At 40.4% G+C, this 23,366-nt stretch overlaps 1 protein-coding gene across 5 annotated transcripts in view; it reads right to left on the minus strand.

The window, feature by feature from the left end:
- The window catches only part of pcnt (pericentrin), a 227,886-nt gene that overhangs the window by 16,595 nt on the left and 187,925 nt on the right, over window positions 1-23,366 (minus strand). For all 5 annotated transcript variants that reach the window (XM_063051522.1, XM_063051521.1, XM_063051520.1 and 2 more), the window contains 5 exons: window positions 15,111-15,333; window positions 12,902-13,052; window positions 10,970-11,677; window positions 8,735-8,994; window positions 6,937-7,036 (listed from right to left, as the gene is read on the minus strand). In XM_063051522.1, coding sequence (XP_062907592.1) covers window positions 6,937-7,036; window positions 8,735-8,994; window positions 10,970-11,677; window positions 12,902-13,052; window positions 15,111-15,333 — 1,442 coding nt within the window. The remainder of the gene's footprint in view (window positions 1-6,936; window positions 7,037-8,734; window positions 8,995-10,969; window positions 11,678-12,901; window positions 13,053-15,110; window positions 15,334-23,366) is intronic.

The following is a 23,366-nucleotide window of genomic DNA, read 5'->3' on the forward strand; positions in this document are numbered from 1 at the left end:
CTCAGGACAAAATGGAAAATGAAGTTAACTGGAATCAATTAGAAGTACCTCAAAGTACTGTATTATGTTATTCTGAATGTGGTAACCAGTTTTCCAATTCGTCACATAATTAGCTTATCATTTCATGTAATAAGGTACAAATTCAGTCTTTTTGTCTTGAAAAGCAGTATTACATTTGTATTTTGCAAATCTTTGAACCACTGTGAAAATATATCAGATTTTAGTAGATTACAACTATTCAGCAGTTCCTTCTTTTAATGACTCTAGGATGTAGGCCAACCGGTTGGGAACTTATTGGTTTTCAGTCCCATTAGTTTACCTGAAATACTTTGTCATACATTTAACTTCCTCCCTCACTATAGCCCCTTCATTATTATTACTATTGGGATGTTTTAAGCGTCTTTGACCCAGAGCATCTATCAAAGACTATTTTAAATTATTGCCTTTTCTCTACTTGTTAGTAATTCCCCAAATTATGGCTTAAGTGAACATTATTTACTTATAGCAACACACATAAAAGTTGCTGGTGAACGCAGCAGGCCAGGCAGCATCTCTAGGAAGAGGTGCAGTCGACACTTCAGGCCGAGACCTGAAACGTCGTGCACCTCTTCCTAGAGATGCTGCAACTTTTATGTGTGTTGCTTGAATTTCCAGCATCTGCAGAATTCCTGTTGTTTGTATCATTTACTTATACTTCTCTTTTCTATCTATACATCTTACAATCTTCTCTTACAGTATATTATTTGTTCTACTCTCTTACTTTACCTCTGTCAATCTAGCTGTAACCCACTCAGTAAATATTAGCTTCTGGTTATTCAGTGAGGAAAATCAGCCACTTAATCCCAATGTCTGAGGAAGCAGTTCTACATTAGTGATATCAAACATTTTACACTGTTCTAGTGTGTCATATTCCTCCATATTTAATTTTCTCTCATTTTTAGTAGTTTATTCTCATTGTCTGAAGACCAATATCAATTTACAAAGGTACACTCACAATGCGCTGGAGGAACTCAGCTGGTCGGTCAGCATCAGTTGAAAAGATTAGTTGACGTTTCGGGCCAAAACCCTTCGTCAGGACTGAAGGAAGAACTTTGGGGAGGGTTTGAAGAATGCTGGTAGTTGAAAGGAACAGTAATTTGAAAGACAAAGGGGTGAGGGAGGGGAAGCAGGGAGGTGATTGGCTAATCAACTACCAGCATTCTTCAAACCCTCCCCAAAGTTCTTCCTTCAGCCCTGACGAAGGGTTTCGGCCCGAAACGTCGACTAATCTTTTCAACTGATGCTGACCGACCAGCTGAGTTCCTCCAGCGCATTGTGAGTGTTCCTTTGACAACAGCATCTGCAGATTATTTTGTGTTTACAATTTACAAAGGTCATTTTTTGATCATACTTGTGTCTGACTTTATGCTTTTAATGTTTTTAACCCTACATGAAGACTCCCAAACCGTTTTCACCTCAGACTTTTGAATTTTCTCCATTTAGAAAATAGTCTACACTTTAATTGCTTTTACCCAAGTTCATGATCACACTATCCCCTACACTATATTCCATCTGCCACTTCTTTGCCCATTCTCATAATCTGTCCAAGTCCTTCTGCAGCCCCCCTGCTTCCCTAACACGACCTGCCCCTTCACCTATCATCTGCAAACATAGCCACAAAGCCATCAATTCCATCATCCAAATCATTGACATAGAATGCAAGAAGCCATCTCTTTTAGAGCCATAAAAGATAAGGATACAGGCAGGATGTCAGCAAGAGAAATAAGACCATGAGACATAAAATGAGAAGGCATTAGAGCAGAATTAGGCCATACGGTGTGCTGTGCCATTCCACCTCAGCTGATTTATGATCCCTCTCAACCCCATTCTCCTGACTTCTCCCCATAACCTCTAATGCCCTTACTAATCAAGAACCTACTAACCTCTGCCTTAAATATAGCCAATGACTTGGCTTCTACAACTGTTGTCGCCAATAATAAAAGAGTTAAAATAACTGGGCCCAATACACATTCACTCTTATGACTCAAGCGTTCTTTTTGTTTACTTGTGCGCAAAGAGAACAGCATGACCCCTGTCACATACTGTTCTGAAGCCAGGGCAGAAACTGCATTTTTAATACATAATTGGCTTATCAGTTATGGATATTGACCATTTGGTAAATTGTCTATGTTTGAATTCTTTATTTGTAAAATCAACTGCCTTTCACAACAGAGGTGCTAAAAGTCAATCGAATCTTCCAGTTGACAATCAATATTTTGTATTTAGTAAAACAATTATCCCTTAGTTGTTGGGGTGTGTTTCACATCCTTCCATTCTTCCTATCTCATCTGTCTCCGGCATCCCCCGTTGTGCTTTAGGAGGACCTTTCTAGAAAAGTCTCTCTACAGAAGCCCCATTCACCTGGCTTGAGTACACACTGCCACAGTCAACCCGATCTAACTTGTCTGTAATGAGCAGAGGTGTTTCCGGCTTCTGGTGGTTTCAATGGACTACAACTGCCCCACATTATGCTTCCCCAGAAGTTGTCTTTAACCCTTGTCTTACCACAACTTCCACACAGCTGTCTGTGGCAATGAATTCCACTGAATCACTACCCTCTAGCTAAAGAAATTCCTCTTCTTCTCTGTTCTGAAGTGAAGTTCTTGTATTCTGAGGCTGTGCACTCTGGTCCTAGACTCCCTCACAATAGGAAACATCCTCTTCACATCCACTCTACCTAATATTCAATAGGTTTCAATGAGATTCCACCTTATTCTTCTAAACTGACTACAAGTCCAGAGTCATCAAACGCTCCTCATATTTATAAATTGAATCCTTTTATTCCTGGGATCATTCTTGTGACCTCCTCTGGACCTTCAGAGTTAGTGGAAAGCAATGATACATTACTAGGCTTTAACCTGAAGTGCAACGCACACAAAATGCCAGAGGAACTCAGGTCAGGCTGCATCTGCGAAAACCTTTCCTTAGATATTGCCTTACCTGCTGAGTTCCTCCACCATTTCGTGTGTGTTGTTCTGGATTTCCCGCACCTGCAGATTCTCTTCTGTTTAATTTGAAGAAAGTTTTACGTAACAATCTCAATCAAGAAAAGCTAACACCAATGTCTGCATTCTCTGTGACTGCCCTGTTAATCCCATTAGATTTATTTTATCAACGAGTATTATAACAATACAAAACTGCACAGAATTGCAAAGAGAGAGGGACATAATGAGGTCTAAAGAGGATACCGGCAAGCTAAGTGTGAGGTCAACTACTTCAGAGCACACTCAAGGAAAGCAGTCTATTTTAAAATAGTGACAAATCAGGGAATTAATTATGTTCAAAAGGATGTGGGTGTCCTTGCACTCAATTCATTGTCAATTTGCAGGTTTAGCATGCAATGAGAAAGGCAAACAGACAGAGAATTATCGTTACCAGAGAATTTGAGTACAGCTGCTTGTTGTAGGAGACTTAAGTTTATTAAACATGTATTTTCAGAATGAGATTTATTATCACCAGCTTATGAAGGAAGGGGGGTCTTCCTCCCTGATAGTAGCAATAAGAGGGCATGTCCTAGGTGATGGGGGTCCTTAATGATGGATGTCACCTTTTTGAGGAATCTCCTTTTGAAAACATCCTCTTCAAGCTCTGTTCTAGAGCGTAGAACTAAAAAAGTTTACAAAATTCTTACAGGGGTCAATAGCATGGATAGGGATGATGCTGCCCCTGGCTGAGGAGTCTGGAATCAGGAGTTACAGAGTAAGCAGTGGGCTGTTTAGGCCTAAAATGAGGAAGAATTTCTCCTACCAGAGAATGGTGAATCGCTGGAATTCTGTACCCAAGAGACTTGTGGAGACTCAGTGACACGTGAATCAAAGGTGAATCAGGGAATATAATATGGGGATAGTGTTGAAGCCAGAAAGGTCAATCATATGCTTGATGAATGGTGATGCAGCCTCCTGCTTCTGATTCTTATGCACCAATTACATTATAATCTGAAAGTATTGCAGATGTTGGAAATCAAAAGGAAGAATAGAAAATACTGGAAATACTTACCATGTTGGGTAAAAAATTGGAAACGGAAATAGAAACAAGAGTTACATTCTGTTGGGCAGAAAGAAATGAGGCGAGGGCAGTGGAAACAGACGAAACAAAAGTATTTGTTCCTGCCACGTGGTGGCCATTTTGTGAAGCTGTCTTTGCAACTGCCATTTTATGAACTATTCGGTGAACTGATTCTTGCTCCAGGATAACTTAATCAGAGCAACTGAACATAGACACAATGAGTTTCTGTTGATCTGATAAACCTGAGACCATTTTCAGATGATAAGTTCATTATCAGCAGTGGCTGATTGGCAGGAGACAAACAGTTAGAATAAAGGGAGCCTTTTCTGGTTGGATGCCAGTGACTAGTGGAGTTCCACAGGGGTCCATGCTAGGTCCAATTCTTTTTATATTATATGTCAATGACTTGGATGATGGAATTGATGGCTTTGTTGCAAAGTTTGCAGATGATGCAAAGAGAGATGAAGGGGCAGGTAGCCTTGAGGAAGTAGAGAGGCTACAGAAGGACAGATTAGGAGAATGGGCAAAGACATGGCAGATGGAATATAATGTTGGAAAGTGTATGGTCATGTACTTTGGAAGAAGAAATGAAAGGGTTGACTATTTTCTAAATAGAGAGGAAATAATACAATATGAGGTGTAAAGGAACGTGGGTGTCCTTGTACAGGATTCCCTGAAGGTTAATTCGCTGGTTAAGTCTGTGGTGAGGAAGGCAAATGTGATGTTAGCATTCATTTCAAGCAGACTAGAATATAAAAGCAAGGATGTAATGTTGAAATAATATAAAGCACTGGTGAGGCCTCACTTGGGAGTATTGTGAGCAGGTCTGGGCCCTTTATCTTAGAAAGGATGTATTGAAACTGGACAGAGTTCAAAGGACGCTCATGAAAATGATTCCAGGATTGAACAGCTTGTCATATGAAGAATGTTTGATGGCTCTGAGCCTGTATTCACTAGAATTCAGAAAAATGAAGGGCGACCTAATTGAAACATATTCAATGGTGAAAGGCCTTGATAGAGTGGATGTGGAAAGGATATTTCCTGTGGTGGGAGAGTCTAAGACCAGAGGACACAGCCTCAGAATAGAGGGACATCCTTTTAGAACAGAGATGAGAAGGAATTTCTTTAGCCAGAAGGTGGTGAATCTGTGGAATTCTTTGCCGCAGGCAGCTGTGGAGGCCAAGTCTTTATGACTATTTAAGACAAAGGTTGATAAGATCATTAATTGGTCAGGATTTAAGAGGATACAGACGGATGGCAGGAGATTGGCACTGAAGGGAAAATTGGATCAACTATGAAATGGAAGAGCTGACTCGATGGGCCAAATGGTCTCATTCTGCTCCTATATCTTATGGTTTTATGGTGTTATTATGCAAAATACAGTCTTGCAGAAGAAACAGCCCATGATCTGGTCATCTAGGCCCAGCTGACCTGGTTGGACTGGTTTGGAACGTCTCAGTCGGACAAAACAAAAGAATCACCTAAGGAACAAAAACAACAGGAATTCTGCAGATGCTGGAAATTCAAGCAACACACATAAAAGTTGCTGGTGAACGCAGCAGGCCAGGCAGCATCTCTAGGAAGAGGTGCAGTCGACGTTTCAGGCCGAGACCCTTCTTCACCAGCAACTTTTATGTGTGTCACCTAAGGAACAAGGCTGAGAGGATAGCCATAATACTGCTTGTCACATCCAATGAGAAACTGACACAGGTCATTTAGATGACCCTGAGGCAACGAAAACTGAAACATCACAAATTGATCTGATAAGCAAAAGAATAACAATGGCTAATTTTGGGAGCATAGACAGTGACAACTTTGTAGAATTACAAACACCAGAAAATCTGCAGATGCTGGAAATCCAAGCGACACACACAAAATGCTGGAGGAACTCAGCACGCCAGTCAGGACTCGGCCCAAAATGTCGACTTTTTACTCTTTCCAGCCTGGCCTGCTGAGTTCCTCCAGCATTTTGTGTGTGTTGCTGTGACAACTTTGTGGAGACCAACAATCGCAGAAGTGGATGACCCCACATCAGAGACACGGGGACTATTGCCAGATCAAGAAGAATGCCTGGCTATCGTAGATTCCTTGTTCCTTCTGCAAGCCTGTACTGTATTTTGATAATAACACCACAAAACTATTACTTTTTCTCTTCTTTGAATGTTCATGGTGGGACAGTGAAATCTAGTGGTGTGCACACAGGTATTCATTTGTGTAAATGTTCACACTTGTAAACTGAGCCAATAAAGCCACTCGTTAGTAAGTACAGATCCTCTCTGTGCCTAAATGATAATTATTGTTGAGGGTTAATCTTTGTAACAGTTCCAAGTCAATGACCTATCAGCAAAACCATAATGTCTGACTTGTTGAGCATTTCTGGTATTGTTATCTATTTTGTTGGATATCAAAGGTTTCATCAAAGTCTATATATAAACAATCTAAGTTGCATTGCATTCAATAAAACTCTATGGATCCTAATTCCATACAAGATTAAGAAGCATAGAAAATGTTCATTAACCCTGAACAATCCTCTGAAATACTGTATATTAAATAGGTTTTTTTTTTCCAAGTGATGGGGTTTTCAGAGTACTTTTAGTAGAGTATCATTCATGTAGTTTTGGCAGAAAGATCCAGGCATGCAGTGCAAAGAAAACTATAACAGCAAAGATAAAACAGTGGGGAAACTGGGTCTTGCTTCAACTACAACTTAGTGGTATGAAACATCTGGAGTTAAATTTCGTATAAGTGATTTGACCTACAAGATAATGGTCTAATTCAAGTGTGCACTGTCAAATTAGTTGGAAAGAAAGCAGAGAAATCCATTCAAATGTTTAACAACACCCAATTTCGTACTAATACCTCATAAAATTGTATGCCTTTAACCTCACTCACTTGTGTTCCTGAAAGGAACTGTTGTGATTCACAGTTTGATTCAATTACAGTCTGTAAAATATCTTTTATATCTTCAGTCTTTATGTGGCCATCCTGTCCCCTGGAAAAGGAAGGGAATAGTGAAAAAGCACATGTTAATCACCATATATCCCCTCAAAAGAAAACAGGCACTGCTCAAAACAAGGCAAACATTACTTTCTGAAATTTAGTAGCTTAAGATGAGACATGGGTAGATCAGCTATAATATCCTGCTGAAATTAAACTTGCAGTCCGTAACATTTAAAACAGCACAGATTTCCCTGCTGGTTTTTCTGTCGTTCTATTCGAACACTCAATGCTAAACATTTCTTAAATATTCTCTTAATTTTCACTGAGATAGTGAAAGTTGCAGCAATATCTGCTGTATTTTCCTGTATTTGGCATTGAATTGCACCTCATGCTACTGCCAAGAGACGTTTCTGCAGTTAAGTTGGAGGAAATTAAACATTTTACCACAACAAATGATCTTTTTCAGATGAATACATAAACCGGGGGAGATATAGAAATGTCTATAAGAAAGAGGAATTAACTTGGAACAGTCTAATGAAATGTTGGTCAGCTGTAATAATTCTTTGATAAAGAAAACAGTCAACTGATTTTACCTGACAACCAATTCACAGTTCAGCATCATTTACAATTTAACAGAATAGACCCTTTTTGAGCAATGGTGAGTTGCAGGGATAAATATATTTGACTAAAAGGGCTCTTTCCATTCACAGCACAATTATAAATGTCTTCAAAACTGTCTTTGACACATTAACACAAGTTGTGTGTTTTGAACCAATATAGGGTCAAGAATGATGAGTTCGGAGAAGGACATAAAGATATGGAAGACACTGGCATGGAGGGCTATGAACGACATGAAGGAAATCTGGAAGTCGAACCTGACCAGAGGGCTTAAAAAGAGGATTTTCATAGCAGCCATAGAGTCCATTCTCACGTACATTCTCACTTACTAAGACTATGTGAAAGTCTCTAGATGGCTGCTATACATGAATGCTCCAGATGGCTCTTGACGTGAGTTGGCAACAGCACATGACGAACGTCAAGCTCTATGATGACCTACCGATACTCACCACTAAAATAGAGGCGAGAAGACTGCAACTAGCGGGGCACTGTCTACGCCACCCCAAGCTACCTGCCAGCCTAGTCATCATATGGGAGCCCAAGCACGGGAGGATGAACCCTGGGTACCCTCCCAAGACTATGGTCAACACGCTCCTAGAAGACAGCGGCACGGCTAATGTAGATGAACTGAACACACTGATGAGGGAGAGGGAGAAGTGGAGAATCCGTTATCGTGCCCGATGCCGGCCCCCTAGGTCTGAGTCAACGTAGTAGTAGTAACCATTAAGTGCAGGATACTCCCAGAACTGTCAGGTACAGAGAAGGGGGTTGATGTATAGTCTAGCAGAAAACTGGTCACTCCATCAAGTTTGTTTCAAAAACAAAAAGCTCAGCATCAAGTATGACAAAAACACTATTATTCATCCATTCATTCTTGGCAACTGCTTTCAAAACAGCACGGAATTCTGAACCAGAAATAAGTATCTAATTTCCATTATCTACACCATGATGTACTTCTATAAAATACATACTCAAGGTTTCAAATATTAGTCAGATTTTAAAACATGACCACCTTCTTACAGTTTTCATTTTCTGCCAAACTCAGCACACAGTTTTAACAGATAAAAAGGTTTACACTCTCTTCGCAACTCTACACAAAGCAATTTTTAATTCTGCTCACATGGACACATACCTTTGCTCTGATCTGTGGAGTAACTCTTTCAGTCGGACAGTCAACTGTAGGAACTGCTGCCTTGTGTTCTCGTAGAGCTGTTGTACATCACTGTTGCTGGTAGATGTATTCACGCTGCATTTCACTGGGCTACTTTCGGGCTCTCCTCGCTGCCGCTTTCGAGATACAAGTTTGGACTCCTGTTCCTCCAAGTCAGCAAGGATTTGTTGCAATTCTCGAATCCGTTGCTGATCCTGTTGGTGTTCTAACTCCAGTTCATGCTGTTCAGGATAGTTAATTAAAAACAGAGTGATTAAATGCAGAACTGCCCAGCCACTGCGTTAGCCACATAGAGAGCATTATGTGTGATGCATGGTTGACTAATGACGACCAGTTCAGAAATGCTTTATAGTTTCACTTCTTTTTCACACATTCCCTATTAACCAGACCCAATTCAATCTGCTGCTCAGTCTGATGTTACAAATAGATGCACAGTATCTCAAGAATTAAAATACTTTAGCTCTAAGATTACATGCATTGTTACTGAATATTTATAAATTGAATCTGTTCACTATCTTAAACTTCAAGGTACAGCATGCACTAAGGACTTTGTTTTCACCAAGGAAGAGGATGCTGACAATTATGATGGAAGGTGATATAGTAAAGGTAATAAATGGGGTGAACAATAATATGCAAGAAAAAAGCAGATATGCTTTGATATGTTCAGTTAATTAGGGAAACTAAATAGTCACAGCCTAAAGGCTTGCCACAATCTTCTCAGCTTCCACACAAATCCAAATGTCAAAGAGCTAGAAAATGGTAAGTGTGACAATTTTGTTCAAGCAGGAGTGTATGGGCACTTCAAGTAACTACAGACCAGTCTGGAACCAATAACCAGCGAAACACTAACAGCCAGTTAGAACGTGGATTTGTGAAAGGTAGATTGTTTTTGACTATCTAATTCGATTTTCTGATAATTAATGAAAGACTACGCTGCAGGTGTTGTCAATACGTAGCTTACAAGAGCATTAGACATGATATAAGATGATAACTGTTTAAATGCAAATATCATTCAGGTATGTTTAAGCATGTGGGGATCTTGACCCAAACAACAACCATCCCTCTGTCTCCACAGATGCTGAGTTTCTCTAGTAGTTTATTTTTGTTTTGCTCAGAAGACTGTGAGCATTTGATACTGCTAATGTAAATGACGGAAATTAAAATACCTCCAATTCCAAGCACCAACATTCCTCATCTTTGGGTTTAAAAAAAATGACACAAATTAACATACCGATAGTCACCATACCTTTCCATCCTGTAGAAATGATCAGCTGTAAAACTTATCTGACTACACTGGAGTGAAGAGAGCTGTGTATGAAAATGTTCTAACTCCAGTCTAGCTGAAAAATGTATGTTTGCAACTACAGCGTCCTGATTGAGCTTCAGTTAAGATTTGGACACTATACTCTATTCACATTCATTCTGATTCTATCTTCAACCCTCTTCCAATTCATCATATGCCAGATCCCTCATTTCTGTATTTATTACATCTGGAATTATCTTCTGGACAGGATATTTCCAGCGTTTTCCTAGCTATTCTAATCTCTAGCCTCCACGCACTTCAGTCATTCAGATTTCTGTAACTTCTCTTTGAAAATATCTATTTGTGTGTTCAAATACCAGAAAAACATGTGCAACCACCTATACTCAGGGGCTACTTCATTAGGTACAGGAGATAACTCATAAAGTAGCCACTGAGTGTATGTTTGTGGTCTTCTGCTGCCTTAACACATCCACTTCAGGGTTTGACACATTGTGTATTCAGAGATGCTCTTCTACACAGCACTGTTGTAATGCGTGGTTATTGAAGTTACTGTCACCTTCTCGTCAGCTTGAATCAATCGGGACATTCTCATCTGACCTCTCTCAGTTTTTCACCTTCAAAACTGCTGCTCACTGGATGTTTTTTGTTTTTTCCACCATTCTTAGTAAACTCCAGAGACTGTTGTGTATGAAAATCACAGATCAACAACATTTTCTGTGATAGTCAAACCACCTCGCCTGGGAATAACAATCATACCACGGTCAAAGTCACTTAGAATACATTTTTTCCCCATTCTGTTGTTTGGTCTGAACAATAACTGAACTTCTTGACCGTGTCTGCAAGCTTTTACTCACTGAGTTGCTACCCCATAAATGGCTGAATAGATATCTGCATTAACAAGCAATTGTATAGGTGTATGATCCATTGCTTACCATTTTGTCTTTCAACATTTCATGTTCATGTTCGTGGTCAGCTAACTCTTGCCTTTCCTGTCTCCTCTCGCGATCTCTTTGATCATCCTTATTTCGCTCTTTCTCTTTGGCTGCGAGAATATTGGCCTGAAGCCTCTCACGCTCAGTCTGCAGCCGAAGGCTGTGTTGCCTTTCAGACTCCAGCAGGCGATTGAGCTCCTGTACTTGGGTTTGGACAGACTCTAGCATAGACCTCAATTTGGAGCTGACTTCCCGCTCCTTTTGATTTTCCTGCCGGGATAGTTGGATTTCATCTTCAAAGTTGTGTTTTGTTGTAATAGCTTGCTGTTGTGTTTTTTCAATCATAGCTGCTAGTTCAACAGTCCTTTTCCTTTCTTCTTCCAGCTGACTCTGCAATTCTTTTATAAAGGCGCGCTCCTGAGAAGCAGTTTCATCACGTCGGGTATTCACAATCTGATATAGCTGTTCTGACCGAGTACGCTCATGGTCTAAGGAATCACTCAATTCTGTCAAATGATTCCTCTCCATTTTCAGTAGTTCCTGAGTCTCCAACAGCTTCCTTCGCTCCTGCAATAGCAACGATTCGCTGTTCAACAACTTTGCTTCAATTTCTTTACGGCTGTTGCTATTCGCCACCCTTTCTTCTTCAAAAGTGACAGACAGTTGGTGGTTATGTGCATGTTGTTCCTCCAGAGCCTTCTGCATTTTCTGAGATTCAAAAGACACCAAGAGTTAGACAATAAGACATAGGAACAGAATTAAGCCATTAGGCCTATTAAGTCTGTTTTGCCATTCCATCATGGCTGATTTATTATCCCTCTCAGCCCAATTCTCCTGTTTTCTCCTCATAGCCTTTGACACTCTTACTAATTCAAGATACCATGAACTTCCCAATGATTTGGTCTCCACAGCCATCTATGGCAAGGAATTCTACAGATTTACCAGCTCCAGCTAAAGAAACTACTCCTTATCTCTGCTCAAAAGACGCAAACACGAAGAAATCTGCAGATGCTGGAATTTCAAGGGTCTCGGCCCGAAACGTCGACTGTACCTCTTCCTAGAGATGCTGCCTGGCCTGCTGCGTTCACCAACAACTTTGATGTGTGTTGCTCTGTTTAAAAGAGATGTCTTTATATTCTGAGTCTGTGGCCTAGCTCCCCCACCAAAAGAAACATCCTTTCCAAATCCACTCTACCTTGGCCTTTCAATGTTTCATAGGTTTCTATGAGATCACTCCCCCCACCCCATTCTTCTAAACTCTAGTGAGTACAGGCCCAGAACTATCAAATGCTCTTCATAAATTAATCCTTTCATTCCTGGGATCATTCGAGTGAACTTCCTCTGAATCCTCACCAATGCCAACATATTGTAAGGGGCTCAAAACTCAAAACTGCTCACAATACTCCAACTGCAACCTCAGCATTACTCCGTACTTTTTTGCCACACTTTTCAGCATCCTTACTTCACAATAATAGAATTTCTTTAAATTTTCTACAAGAGGATTATCTCAATACAAAAATCCAAGACATGACTAACAATGATACTTAAATTCTAACGTATTTATTAGCAAGCTGATAAAAGATCAGTAATGTATCACCTTGATAACGTGTTTGATCTATATCTGGGGAGATTTTTGTTCTGTGGTGTCTGACAAACTGCAGCATATAGGTTTAGCAGGTTTTAATCAAAACCTGCTAAACTACTTGCAATCAGAATCTCTTGGAATTTTCTCTCTCTGGATATCAGCGGATAGACAAAGACTACTTAACAGTAGCACACAAATTAAGTCAGAAATTATGGTGATCCCAAACTATCGCACTATATATTGCAAAATCCAAAAAAAAATTCCAAAATCCAAAACACTTTTGGCCCAAGCATTTCAGATTAGAGGTACCCAACCTGCACCACCCTGCCATTTTGCTATTTATTTACCTGATGAGCCTGCCGTTCTTGCTCTTTGTGCTCTTTGTGAATTAACTGTTCCTTCTCCATCATATTCTGTAACTGCTGCACTTTTTGCCGTTCCTGATCGACCGCCTTCACTGCAGCTAATACTTCATTTTCTTTAGCATTCAATTCTCCCCTAAAACAGATGGTGTGGCAGTAACAGGTGAGTTGCATATTGGTCGAAGATGCAAGTAGGATGGCACAAAATGCATACCAAAAACCACTGGTGGGCAATACAAGAGCGGATGCATACAGAACAAAATTAGTGGAAGGATGTGGAGGCCTTGGAAAGAGTGCAGAAGAGGCTTACCAGGATGTTGCCTGGATTATTGTGGTAAAGGAGAAGCTGGGAAAACTAGGGTGGATTTGTCTAGATCAGAGGACAGAGGCCTTGGAGGAGACCTGTCAGAAGATTACAAAATTACTCATTTTATAAAATTAATTCATAAAATTATAAGAGGATTTACAGATACAGTGTTCAGTCGGTATGTTGTTATCAGGGTTGAAATGTCTAATACTAGAGGGTGTGCATTTAACATGAGAGGGGCAAGCTTTGTTTTTACAGAGAATGGTGGGTGCCTGGAATGCACTGCCAAGGGCAATGGAGGGCAAACACAGTGGAATGTGCAGAGAATGAAGCAATATGGACCATATGCAGGCAGAAGGGAATAGGTGTCATTGACTTAATTAGTTCTGCACACATTTTGGGCAGAAGAGCCTGTCCCTGTGCAGTACCATTCTACATTCTAATTCTTTTGTCAGAGTAGAAAAGCAGAAGGAATTCAATCTGATTAAGTTCTGGGACAGAAAATAAGTCCAAGGTATACCCACTAACTTGTATGATACAGCAAAGCAAAGAAACAAAATACAGTACATACCCACAGCTGCACATTTAGAATAAGAAGGATTTAAACAAGATATTTTGCTTTATTGGTCAGTGAGACAGAAGGTAAGAACAGTAAAGTGTATAAAGTATGACTGGATGACAGATTATAACATCACATAAATTTGAATGACCACATTGTAGAAGTGTGTTAGCACTGAAATGTAGTTGGAGTTCACCAAGGAGTTGCCAGAATTGGGAAAAAATAATGAAAAATTGACAATTGTGAGCTTGCTTTGGTCTGTACAGAATGTAGAATTAACAGAAGCAGTAAAATTATGAGGAATTTAGATATGGGTAACAAAGAATTAGTAATTCTGTCAACTAATTACAATTTCTGGACAAGTCTGCAAGCTTGAGCAATTAATATGGGGTTTAAACCCCATCAAGAGAATTGCAAAATTTCACTGGAAGCAAACTGAGTGGAAAATCCTACAAAAGGTAGTGGATTCAGCCCAGTACAGCACGGTAAAACCCTCCCAACCATTGAGCACATCTACATGAAACATTACCACAGAAAAGCACCATCCATCATCAAAGATCCTCACCACCCAAGCAATGCTCTTTTCTTGCTTCTGCCATCAGGTAGAAGGTACAGGTCCCTCAGGACTTGCAGCACCAGGTTCATATACAGTTATTATCCCTCAACCATCAGGCTCTTGAACAAAAGGGGACAACTACAATCATTCTACTTCGTTGTTTCCACAACTGATGGTCTCACTTTATGGACTTTATCTTGTTATTTCATGCTCGTCATTTATTGCTTTTTAAAAAAAATATTTGCACAGTTTGTTGTCCCATTGATTCTGTTTACAGTTACTGCTCTATAGATTTGCTAAGTATGCCCGCAGGAAAGGAATCTTGGGGTTGTATGCAGGGACATGAATGTACTCTGATAATAGATTTACCTTGAACTTTAAAATTCGGAATTAAAAACAAGTTGAATATCTTTAATGATGAGCACAATACTGTAAAGGTGATTCACAAAATCAAATAAAAGTTTTTACACTGTTTGCTCTTTATGTGGCTCCAGACAATCAGCAAAATGGATAAACGCTGGAGATTCTGCATATGCTGGAAATCCACAAAATGCTGGTGGAACTTAGCAGGTCAGGCAGCATCTATGTAGGGGACTAAAGAGTCGATGTTTCGGGCCGAGACCCTTCATCAGGATGAGCTGAATGATTTCTGAGACTATATTACACTTCAGATGATTTTCTGGTTAAGCAGTTTAACAATCCTGGCTGTCACTATTAAATGCAACCATGTCTCTCTTTCTTTTCTATAGACAGACAGCGACCAAGTACAAACCTGAGTTTCTGGAGGTTTTGCTGTAGTTCATGTCGAGTTTTTAAAGCAGATTCCAATTCAACTGTGACCTCAGACAGTTCTGACTTCAGCTCTGACAGAGCAGTTTGTTCATTCTGTACGTGTTGGTAGAGTTCAGTCGATCGGTCCTGCTCTGCTCTGAGGGTACTCCGCAGATCATTTGCTATGATCTGTTCTTGCTGAAGCTTGTATTCAAGCAATTCCACTACAGTCAAAAGAACAAATATGCTTAGGAAATAGTTTCCTCATATAAAGTTTGTGCATTACTTGAGATAATTGTAACAAATCAAAATCATTTCTTTTGCACATCATTTGCCAATTCCTACACGACAGGAACAGTGTAACAGCTAGGATTCTCCACAATCTCCCTCAAATCCTGTTAATGAACCAGCAATTGTAGTCCAGGTTCCTGCAATTCAACCAGTCAAAATGCTCTCCATGGTACTATTGAAATTTGCAAAACTTTGGAGACATGCCAAATCTCCTCAAACTTTTAATGAAGACAGAAAGCCAATAAATCTCTGACATCAGAGCTGTGTAGGCTAAGTCATTGGGTATATTTAAAACAGGTGCTTGATTAGTATGGGCATCAAAGGTTATAAGGAGCAGGCAGGAGAATGGGGTTGTGAGGGAGAATGGATCAGCCCTGATTGAATGGTATGGCAGAACTGATAGGCTGAGTGGTTTGCTTGCTCATATGTCTTATGGACTTCTTTAATAAAAGTGTGCATTAATTGCACAAAGTGGTATAATGTCTTCCCACATGTTTGAAGTAGTGAATGAGAGAGTGACATTTTGCAGAGTGGGAGCCATTTGAAAACTGCAAGTCTCATTGGGAGTGAGTCATTAAAGTAGTGAGTGAGAGAGTGACCTCTTGCAGGGCGTGAACCATATGAAAGCTGCAAGTCTCGCCAGGAGTGAATTCTATTTGAGCCAAAAGAAAGAAAGAAGCTGTAAGTGGCGCGGCCATTTTTGGAGTGGGGCAGTGTTAGAGAGGTCCAGGTTTGGCTCAAGAGATTTGGGCAAGCACAGACACAGGCTCTAAGTAAGTTTCTACTAAGTTTCCCCCTTTTAGTACACAACTAGTGTGCTGAGAATGGGTCCAGATTTAGTGGTATGATCCTTGTGTGAGATGTGGGAACTCCAGTCTCTCTGATAACTACATCTGCATGAAGTACACAGAGCTGCAGCTCCTTAGAGACGATGTTTAGGAACTGGAGCTACAGCTCAATGACTTACGGCTCAAACAAGAGGATGAGAAGGTGACAGGAGCTACAAGTGGGTGATCACCCCTAAGTTGTGGGATGCAGGTACCTGGGTGACTGTCAGGAGAAGGAAAGTGAATAGGCAGTCGATGAAGAGTACCCCATGGCCTTCCTCTCAACAATAAGTATATTGCTTTGAATACTGTTGTTGGGGGAGTGGGGGAGGGGGTATGTACCAGAGAGGACTCCAGCATTGTGGCTTAGAATGGGGGGGGGGGGAGGAGAGAGAGACAGAGACAGAGACAGAGAGAGAGAACAAAAAAGGAGTGCAGTACTGATAGGGGATTCCATTGTTAGGAGGGGAGAGACAATTCTGTGTACGTGAAAAAGGCACCCAGAGTGTATTTTGCCTCCCAGGGGCCAGGGTCAGGAATGTCTCGGCTCAGGTTCACAGTATTCTAAAGGGGAAAGGGTGAGCAGCCAAAAGTCGGGGTACATATTGAAACCAATGACATAGGTAGGAAATGGGAGGAGGTCCTGAATAGGGAATATAGGGATTTGGTAGAAAGATGAAAAGCAAGACCACGAGGGTGATAATCTCTAGATTGTTGCTTGTTCCATGCAAGGGCGAGAATAGGATGATTTGGCAGATAAGTACGTGGCTAAGGGAATTGGTACAGGGGCAGAGTCTCATATTTCTGGATTACTGGGATCTCTCCTGGAGAAGGTATGACCTGCACAAAAAGGACAGGTTACACCTGAACCAGAGGGCGACCAACATCCTTGTGGGCAGGTTTACAAAAGCTAACGGGGAGAGTTTAAACTAATTTGGCGGGGGGGGGGACATTTGAACTAGAATGATAGGACTGAGGATGGGGTATACAAGTAGATACAAATGAGGATGGACAGATAGATAATAGGGCAAAATTGCAATAGTGGGATGAGATGAAATGTAACATGGGGGTTAAATTGAAAAGGGTAATGAATACACAATTGAAGGTGTTATATTTGAATGCACACAGTTTACGGAATAAGGTAGATCATCTTGTAATGCAGTTAGAAATTGGCAGGTACGATGTTGTGGCATCACTGGCTGAAAGACGACCAAAATTGGGAGCTTAACATCCAAGGATACACCTTGTATTGAACAGAGAGGCAGGTAGGCAGAGGGGATGGGGTGGCTCTATTGGTTAAAAAAAAAGAAATCATATCTTCATAGGATCATGTGGTGTACAATCCTTGTGGATAGAGTTAAGAACTGCAAAAGTAAAAAGACCCTGGTGGGAGTTATATACTGGCCTCCAAACAGTAGTTACGATATAAGCTACAAATTGTAACAGGAGATAGAAATGCAGGTAAAATGGGCAATATTGCGATAAACATCAGTGATTTCAATATGCAGGTAGATTGGAAAAATCAAGTTGGTGCTGGATCCCAACAAAGGGAATTTGTAGAATGCCTACAAGATGTCTTTTTAGAGCACCTTGTGCTGGAGCCCACTTGTGAAAAGGCAATTCTGGATTGGGTGTTGTGTAATGAACCAAATTTGATAGGGAGCTTAAGGTAAAAGAACCCTGAGGAAGTAGTAATCATACTATGATAGCACTTACCCTGCAGTTTGATAGGGAGAAGGTAAAGTTAGATGTATCAGTAGTACAGTGGAGTAAAAGGGATTACAAAGGCATGAGAAAAGAGCTGGTCAAAGTTGATTGGAAGGGGATACTACCAGGATGACAGCAAACAACAATGGCTGGTGTTTCTGAGGGCAATTCAGAAAAAGCAGGATAGATGCATCCCAAAGGTGAAAAAGTATTCCAAAGGGAGGAAGAGATTAACATTTCTGACAAAGGAAGTCAAAGATGGCATAAAAACAAGTGAGAGGGCATAAAATAGAGCAAAAATTAGTGGGAAGTTAAAGGATTGGGAAGCTTTCAAAAACCTCCCAAAGGCAACTAAAAAAGCAATAAGGAGAGATAAGATTAAATATGAAGGGAAGTTAGCCAATAATATCAAAGAGAATACCAAAAGTTTAAAGAGTAAAAGGGAGGTGAGGGTGGATATCGGACCACTAGAAAATAACACCAAAGAGATAGTAATGGAGACAATGAAACGGCCAAATTAAATTAATAAGTATTTTGTATTAGTTTTCATTATGGAAGACACCAGCAGAATGCCAGAAATTCAAGTGTGCCAGGAGAAGTGAATGTAGATACTATTACTAGGGAGAAGCTGCTTGGGAAGCTGAAAGCTCTGAAGGTAGACAAGTCACCTGGACCAGATGGACTACACCCAGGGTTCTGAAGGAGGTAGCTGAGGAGATTGTGGAGGCATTAGTAATGACATTTTAAGAACCACTAGATTCTGGAATGGTTCCGGTGAATGGGAAAATTGCAATGTCACTTCACTCTCTAAGAAAGGAAAATATAGACTAGTTATCCTGACTTCAGTGGTTGAGGAAATGTTGGAGTCTATTATTAAGGATGAGGTTTCGTGGTACTTGGAGGCACATGATAAAATAGACCAAAGTCAGCATGGTTTTCTTAAGGGGAATTGTTGCCTGACAAATCTGTTCGAATTCTTTGCTGTCTGCTTGGATTTTCAGAAGGCCTTTGACAAGGTGCCTTACATGAGGCTGCTTAAAAAAGATAAGAACCCATGGTATTAAAGATACTAGCATGGATAGAAATCAGTCCTGACGTAGGGTTCCGGCCCGAAACATCGACCGATCTTTTCCACGGATGCTGCCCGACCTGCTGAGTTCCTCCAGCGTGTTGTGAGTGTTGCTTTGACCCCAGCATCGGCAGATTATTTTGCGTTTAGAAAATTGGCTGATTGCAAGGAGGTAAAGAGTGGGAATAAAGAGGGCCTTTTCTGGTTGGCAGTAATGGGAAATGGAATACAGTGTAGGGAAGTGAATGGTTATGCACTTTGGTAGAAGGAATAAAGGCAGAGACTATTTTCTAAATGTGGAAAAAAATTCACAAATCAGAGGTGCAAATGGAGCAGGGAGTTCCTGTGCAGGATTCCCTAAACATTAGCTTGCAGGTTGAATAGGTGGGTAAGGAAGGTAAATGCCATGTTAGTATTCACTTTGAGAGGACTAGAATATAAAAGCAAGGATGCAATGCTGTGGCAAGATAAGGCTTTGGTCAGACGGCTCTTAGTTTTGAGACAGTTTTGGGTCCCTATCTAAAAAAAGACATGCTGGCATTGGAAAAGATCCAGAGGAGATTCACGAGAATGATTCCAGGAATGAAAAGGTTAATGTACAAGGAATTTTTTTATAGGCTCTATGAAGTGGTTCATAGAGCCTATATGACTAAAGATAAGCTCTCTCTCGTTTTTACTCAGATTTTTCTCCATACTGTAATAGGTGTAATGTTGAAGAGGCCTCTCTAATTCATATGTTTTGGTCCTGCCCGTGGCTTGATAAATTTTGGAAAGAAGTATTTCAAACTTTCTTGGAGCTTTTTAAAATAAATTTTAAACCCAACCCTGACTGCCTTGTTTGGCCTTGCTGGAGGAAATTATTTTACTCTTAAGCCAAATGATTTGCATATTTTGGCTTTTATTTCTCTTTTAGCCAGAAGAGTTTTATTGCTTAAATGGAAAGATGCCACTCCGTCTACTCATGCCCATTGGCTGATTGATGTTATGTCATGTTTAAATCTAGAGAAGATTAGGTGTTTTATTTCTATACCTAGACAAGATTTCTTTCACATTATGGGGATCTTTTTGGAACTACTTTCACAATTTTTGATTTGTTCAGCAATGATGATGGCTATTATATGTTTGAATTTATGACTATATGTCAGAGATTTTTTTTTCTTTTAACCAAACAGTTGTATTTTTTTCTCTTTTTTTGTTTTGTTATGGGGTTTTGATTTTGCTTTAGATTAGAATAAAATATATCTTTTCAACATTATGGTTAATTTACTATACATAGTTATGGGGAATTTCAATCTTGTTTGTTTCCATAATATCATAATGTATTTTGTATTCCTCTACGCAAGTAACTAATAAAAATATTGAAAAAGAATGTATAAGGAATTTCTGATGGCTCTGGCCCTGTAGTTGCTGGAGTTCAGAAGAATGAGTGGGGATGTCATTGAAACCTATTTAATACTGAAAGGCCTAGATAGAGTGCATGTATGAGGATGTTTCCTATAGTGGGTAAGTCTAGGGCTTATCAAATGGTGGAAGGCCTTGATAGAGTGGATGTGGAGAGGATGTTTCCTATGGTGGACGAGTCTAAGACCAGAGGGCACAACCTCAGAATAGAGGGCCATCCATTTAGAACAGAGATTAGGAGGCATTTCTTCAGTCAGAGGGTAGTGAATCTATTGAATTAATTGCCACAGGCAGCTGTGGAAGCCAAATCATTGAACCAAAGTGGAAAATGATAGGTTCTTGATTAGTTAAGGGCGCCAGAAGTTATAGGGACAATGCAGGAGAATGGAGTCCAGAGGGATAATAAATCAGTAATGATGGAATGGCAGAGCAGACTTTAGATGTAAATGGAGTAATTCTGCTCCTATGTTTAATGATTGGGTCCAAAATACAGCTGCAAACTATAATCCTAAATCAATATTGACTGTAGTTGTGAACCCCTATCCTTTATGTGTCAGAGGTTTCCGTGCATTGAAAAATGCAGTCTCAAACACATCGTAACCCAGAACCTGTCATACTTTCAATTGAGAAATTGCACAGAACAAGCCAATTAGGCAGGCAGGCATTCTAATTTTGATTCTGTCAAGTAAATTTACATTCATTAATGGACTTAATGGCTAATTAGCCTGGTACAGCCTGGGAAGTGGCAAATTGAACGATCATGCCTTTACTAGCTCTGCACAAGAATAATTTAACTGGTCCCATTCCACATAATTCTGTCATTTTATTTTGCAAATTAATGTATGCTAGTTACTTGGGACACATCAGCCAGTATATTTTGGCTCAATTAAGTGGCTACCAATTAGCTAGTTTGGTGGAAAAGTTAAAAAGATAAAAAAGGCAAACAACTGTTTAACTGAGAAGCAAATTATGTATTTAAATGAATACAGAACAAATTAGAACACTACCAATACTATCTGGAATCCACTGTACTTGTCTAGTTCACATTTGAATGCCATAACTAAATCAGTCTTCACTACCGATAGTGATTCCAAGCTCATTGTATGTTCCTGGATTCGTTGTCCATGTGACAATGCAAACGGTTTTTCTGTATACGCTCTGATCTTTCACAACTTTAATTACTGCCATCAAATCCCCTCTAAATCGTCCGCCCCCAATCTTCAAGTCGATGCAACTGAACCCCCTTTCCCAAGAATCTTTTTAGTATAAATCCTCTCCACTCTTCCTAAAGTGAAGAGAATTTATACTAAGATAAAAAGTAAAGACCCAAAGACCAGTGTTTTAATGTTTATCAAGACTTCCTTTCTCTTGTACTCCAGCCCTGAGAATGCCATGTACAAACGTTTGTACATTCCTAACTATTCTCACGTCCTGTGAATTCCAACATTTTAGCACGCTGTTCCTGAACCCCCTTTTGACGTGCCTGCTCACTATTTATTTTATCTAGAGATACAGCACAGTAATAGGCACTTCCATCCCAACAAGCCCACATTACCCATGTGACCAATTAATCTACTAACCCACAATGTCTTTAGAATGAGGGAGGAAATCATTGTTAGATTGGTTTCCATATGTGTTTCTTTCCTTGTAGTTTAACTTTGTGTTTATTTGTATTTTTATATAATTACCTATATACATGTAATTGTCCCTTCTGCCTTCAAGTGGTTGCGGTTGTTTTTCCCATAGCTTGGTTGTAGTTGTGGAAATTGTGTTATTTGAACAGAGCTCATGATTGATTAACTGTTAACTATAGAAATTCAATGAAACTAGCAAATTGGTATAAGATGACCACACCACTTTGGCTTTTTCTCTCTTTTCCCTGCCACTAGAGTCTCTTTCCCACTCTCTCTCACCCTCATGCTTCATCTTTCTGCCTTTGCCTTCTTTGTTCTTGTAATACTGAATAAACAATTGCACGCAAACTTTTTTCTACCTCCTTCTTGACTTCCAAAGAAATACAGATCAAATTTGGCTCCCTCTGGTGCTTCCCTCTTCCCACTTTTTTTTTCTTCCACGGCCTTCTGTCTCTTTGACCAATCAACTTCCCAGCTCTTTATTTCATCCCTCCTTCTCAGTTTCACCTATCACCTGGCATTTGTCTCTCCCCACCTTTCCAAACTACTCTTCAGCTTTTTCTCCTCCAGTCCTGCCGAAGGGTTTCTGCCCGAAATGTCAACTGTGCCTTTTTCCTTAGATGCTGCTTGGCCTACTCAGTTCCTCCAGCATTTTGAGTGTGTTGCTCGGATTTCCAGCATCTGCAGATTTTCTCTTGTTTGTTGCTGGTGAACGCAGCAGGCCAGGCAGCATCTGTAGGAAGAGGTGCAGTCAACGTTTCAGGCTGAGACCCTTCGTCAGGACTAACTGAAGGAAGAGTGAGCAAGGGATTTGAAAGTTGGAGGGACAGGGGGAGATCCAAAATGATAGGAGAAGACAGGAGGGGGAGGGATAGAGCCAAAAGCTGGACAGGTGATAGGCAAAAGGGGATACGAGAGGATCATGGGACAGGAGGTCCGGGAAGAAAGACAAGGGGGGGGGTACCCAGAGGATGGGCAAGAGGTATATTCAGAGGGACAAAGGGAGAAAAAGGAGAGTGAGAAAAAGAACGTGTGCATAAAAATAAGTAACAGATGGGGTACGATGGGGAGGTGGGGCCTTAGCGGAAGTTAGAGAAGTCGATGTTCATACCATCAGTTTGGAGGCTACCCAGACGGAATATAAGGTGTTGTTCCTCCAACCTGAGTGTGGCTTCATCTTTACAGTAGAGGAGGCTGTGGATAGACATGTCAGAATGGGAATGGGATGTGGAATTAAAATGTGTGGCCACTGGGAGATCCTGCTTTCTCTGGCGGACAGAGCGTAGATGTTCAGCAAAGCGGTCTCCCAGTCTGCGTTGGGTCTCGCC

The sequence above is a fragment of the Mobula hypostoma genome, chromosome 6 (genome assembly GCF_963921235.1).
Source record: "Mobula hypostoma chromosome 6, sMobHyp1.1, whole genome shotgun sequence".
In the NCBI taxonomy this organism is placed as follows: domain Eukaryota; kingdom Metazoa; phylum Chordata; class Chondrichthyes; order Myliobatiformes; family Myliobatidae; genus Mobula; species Mobula hypostoma.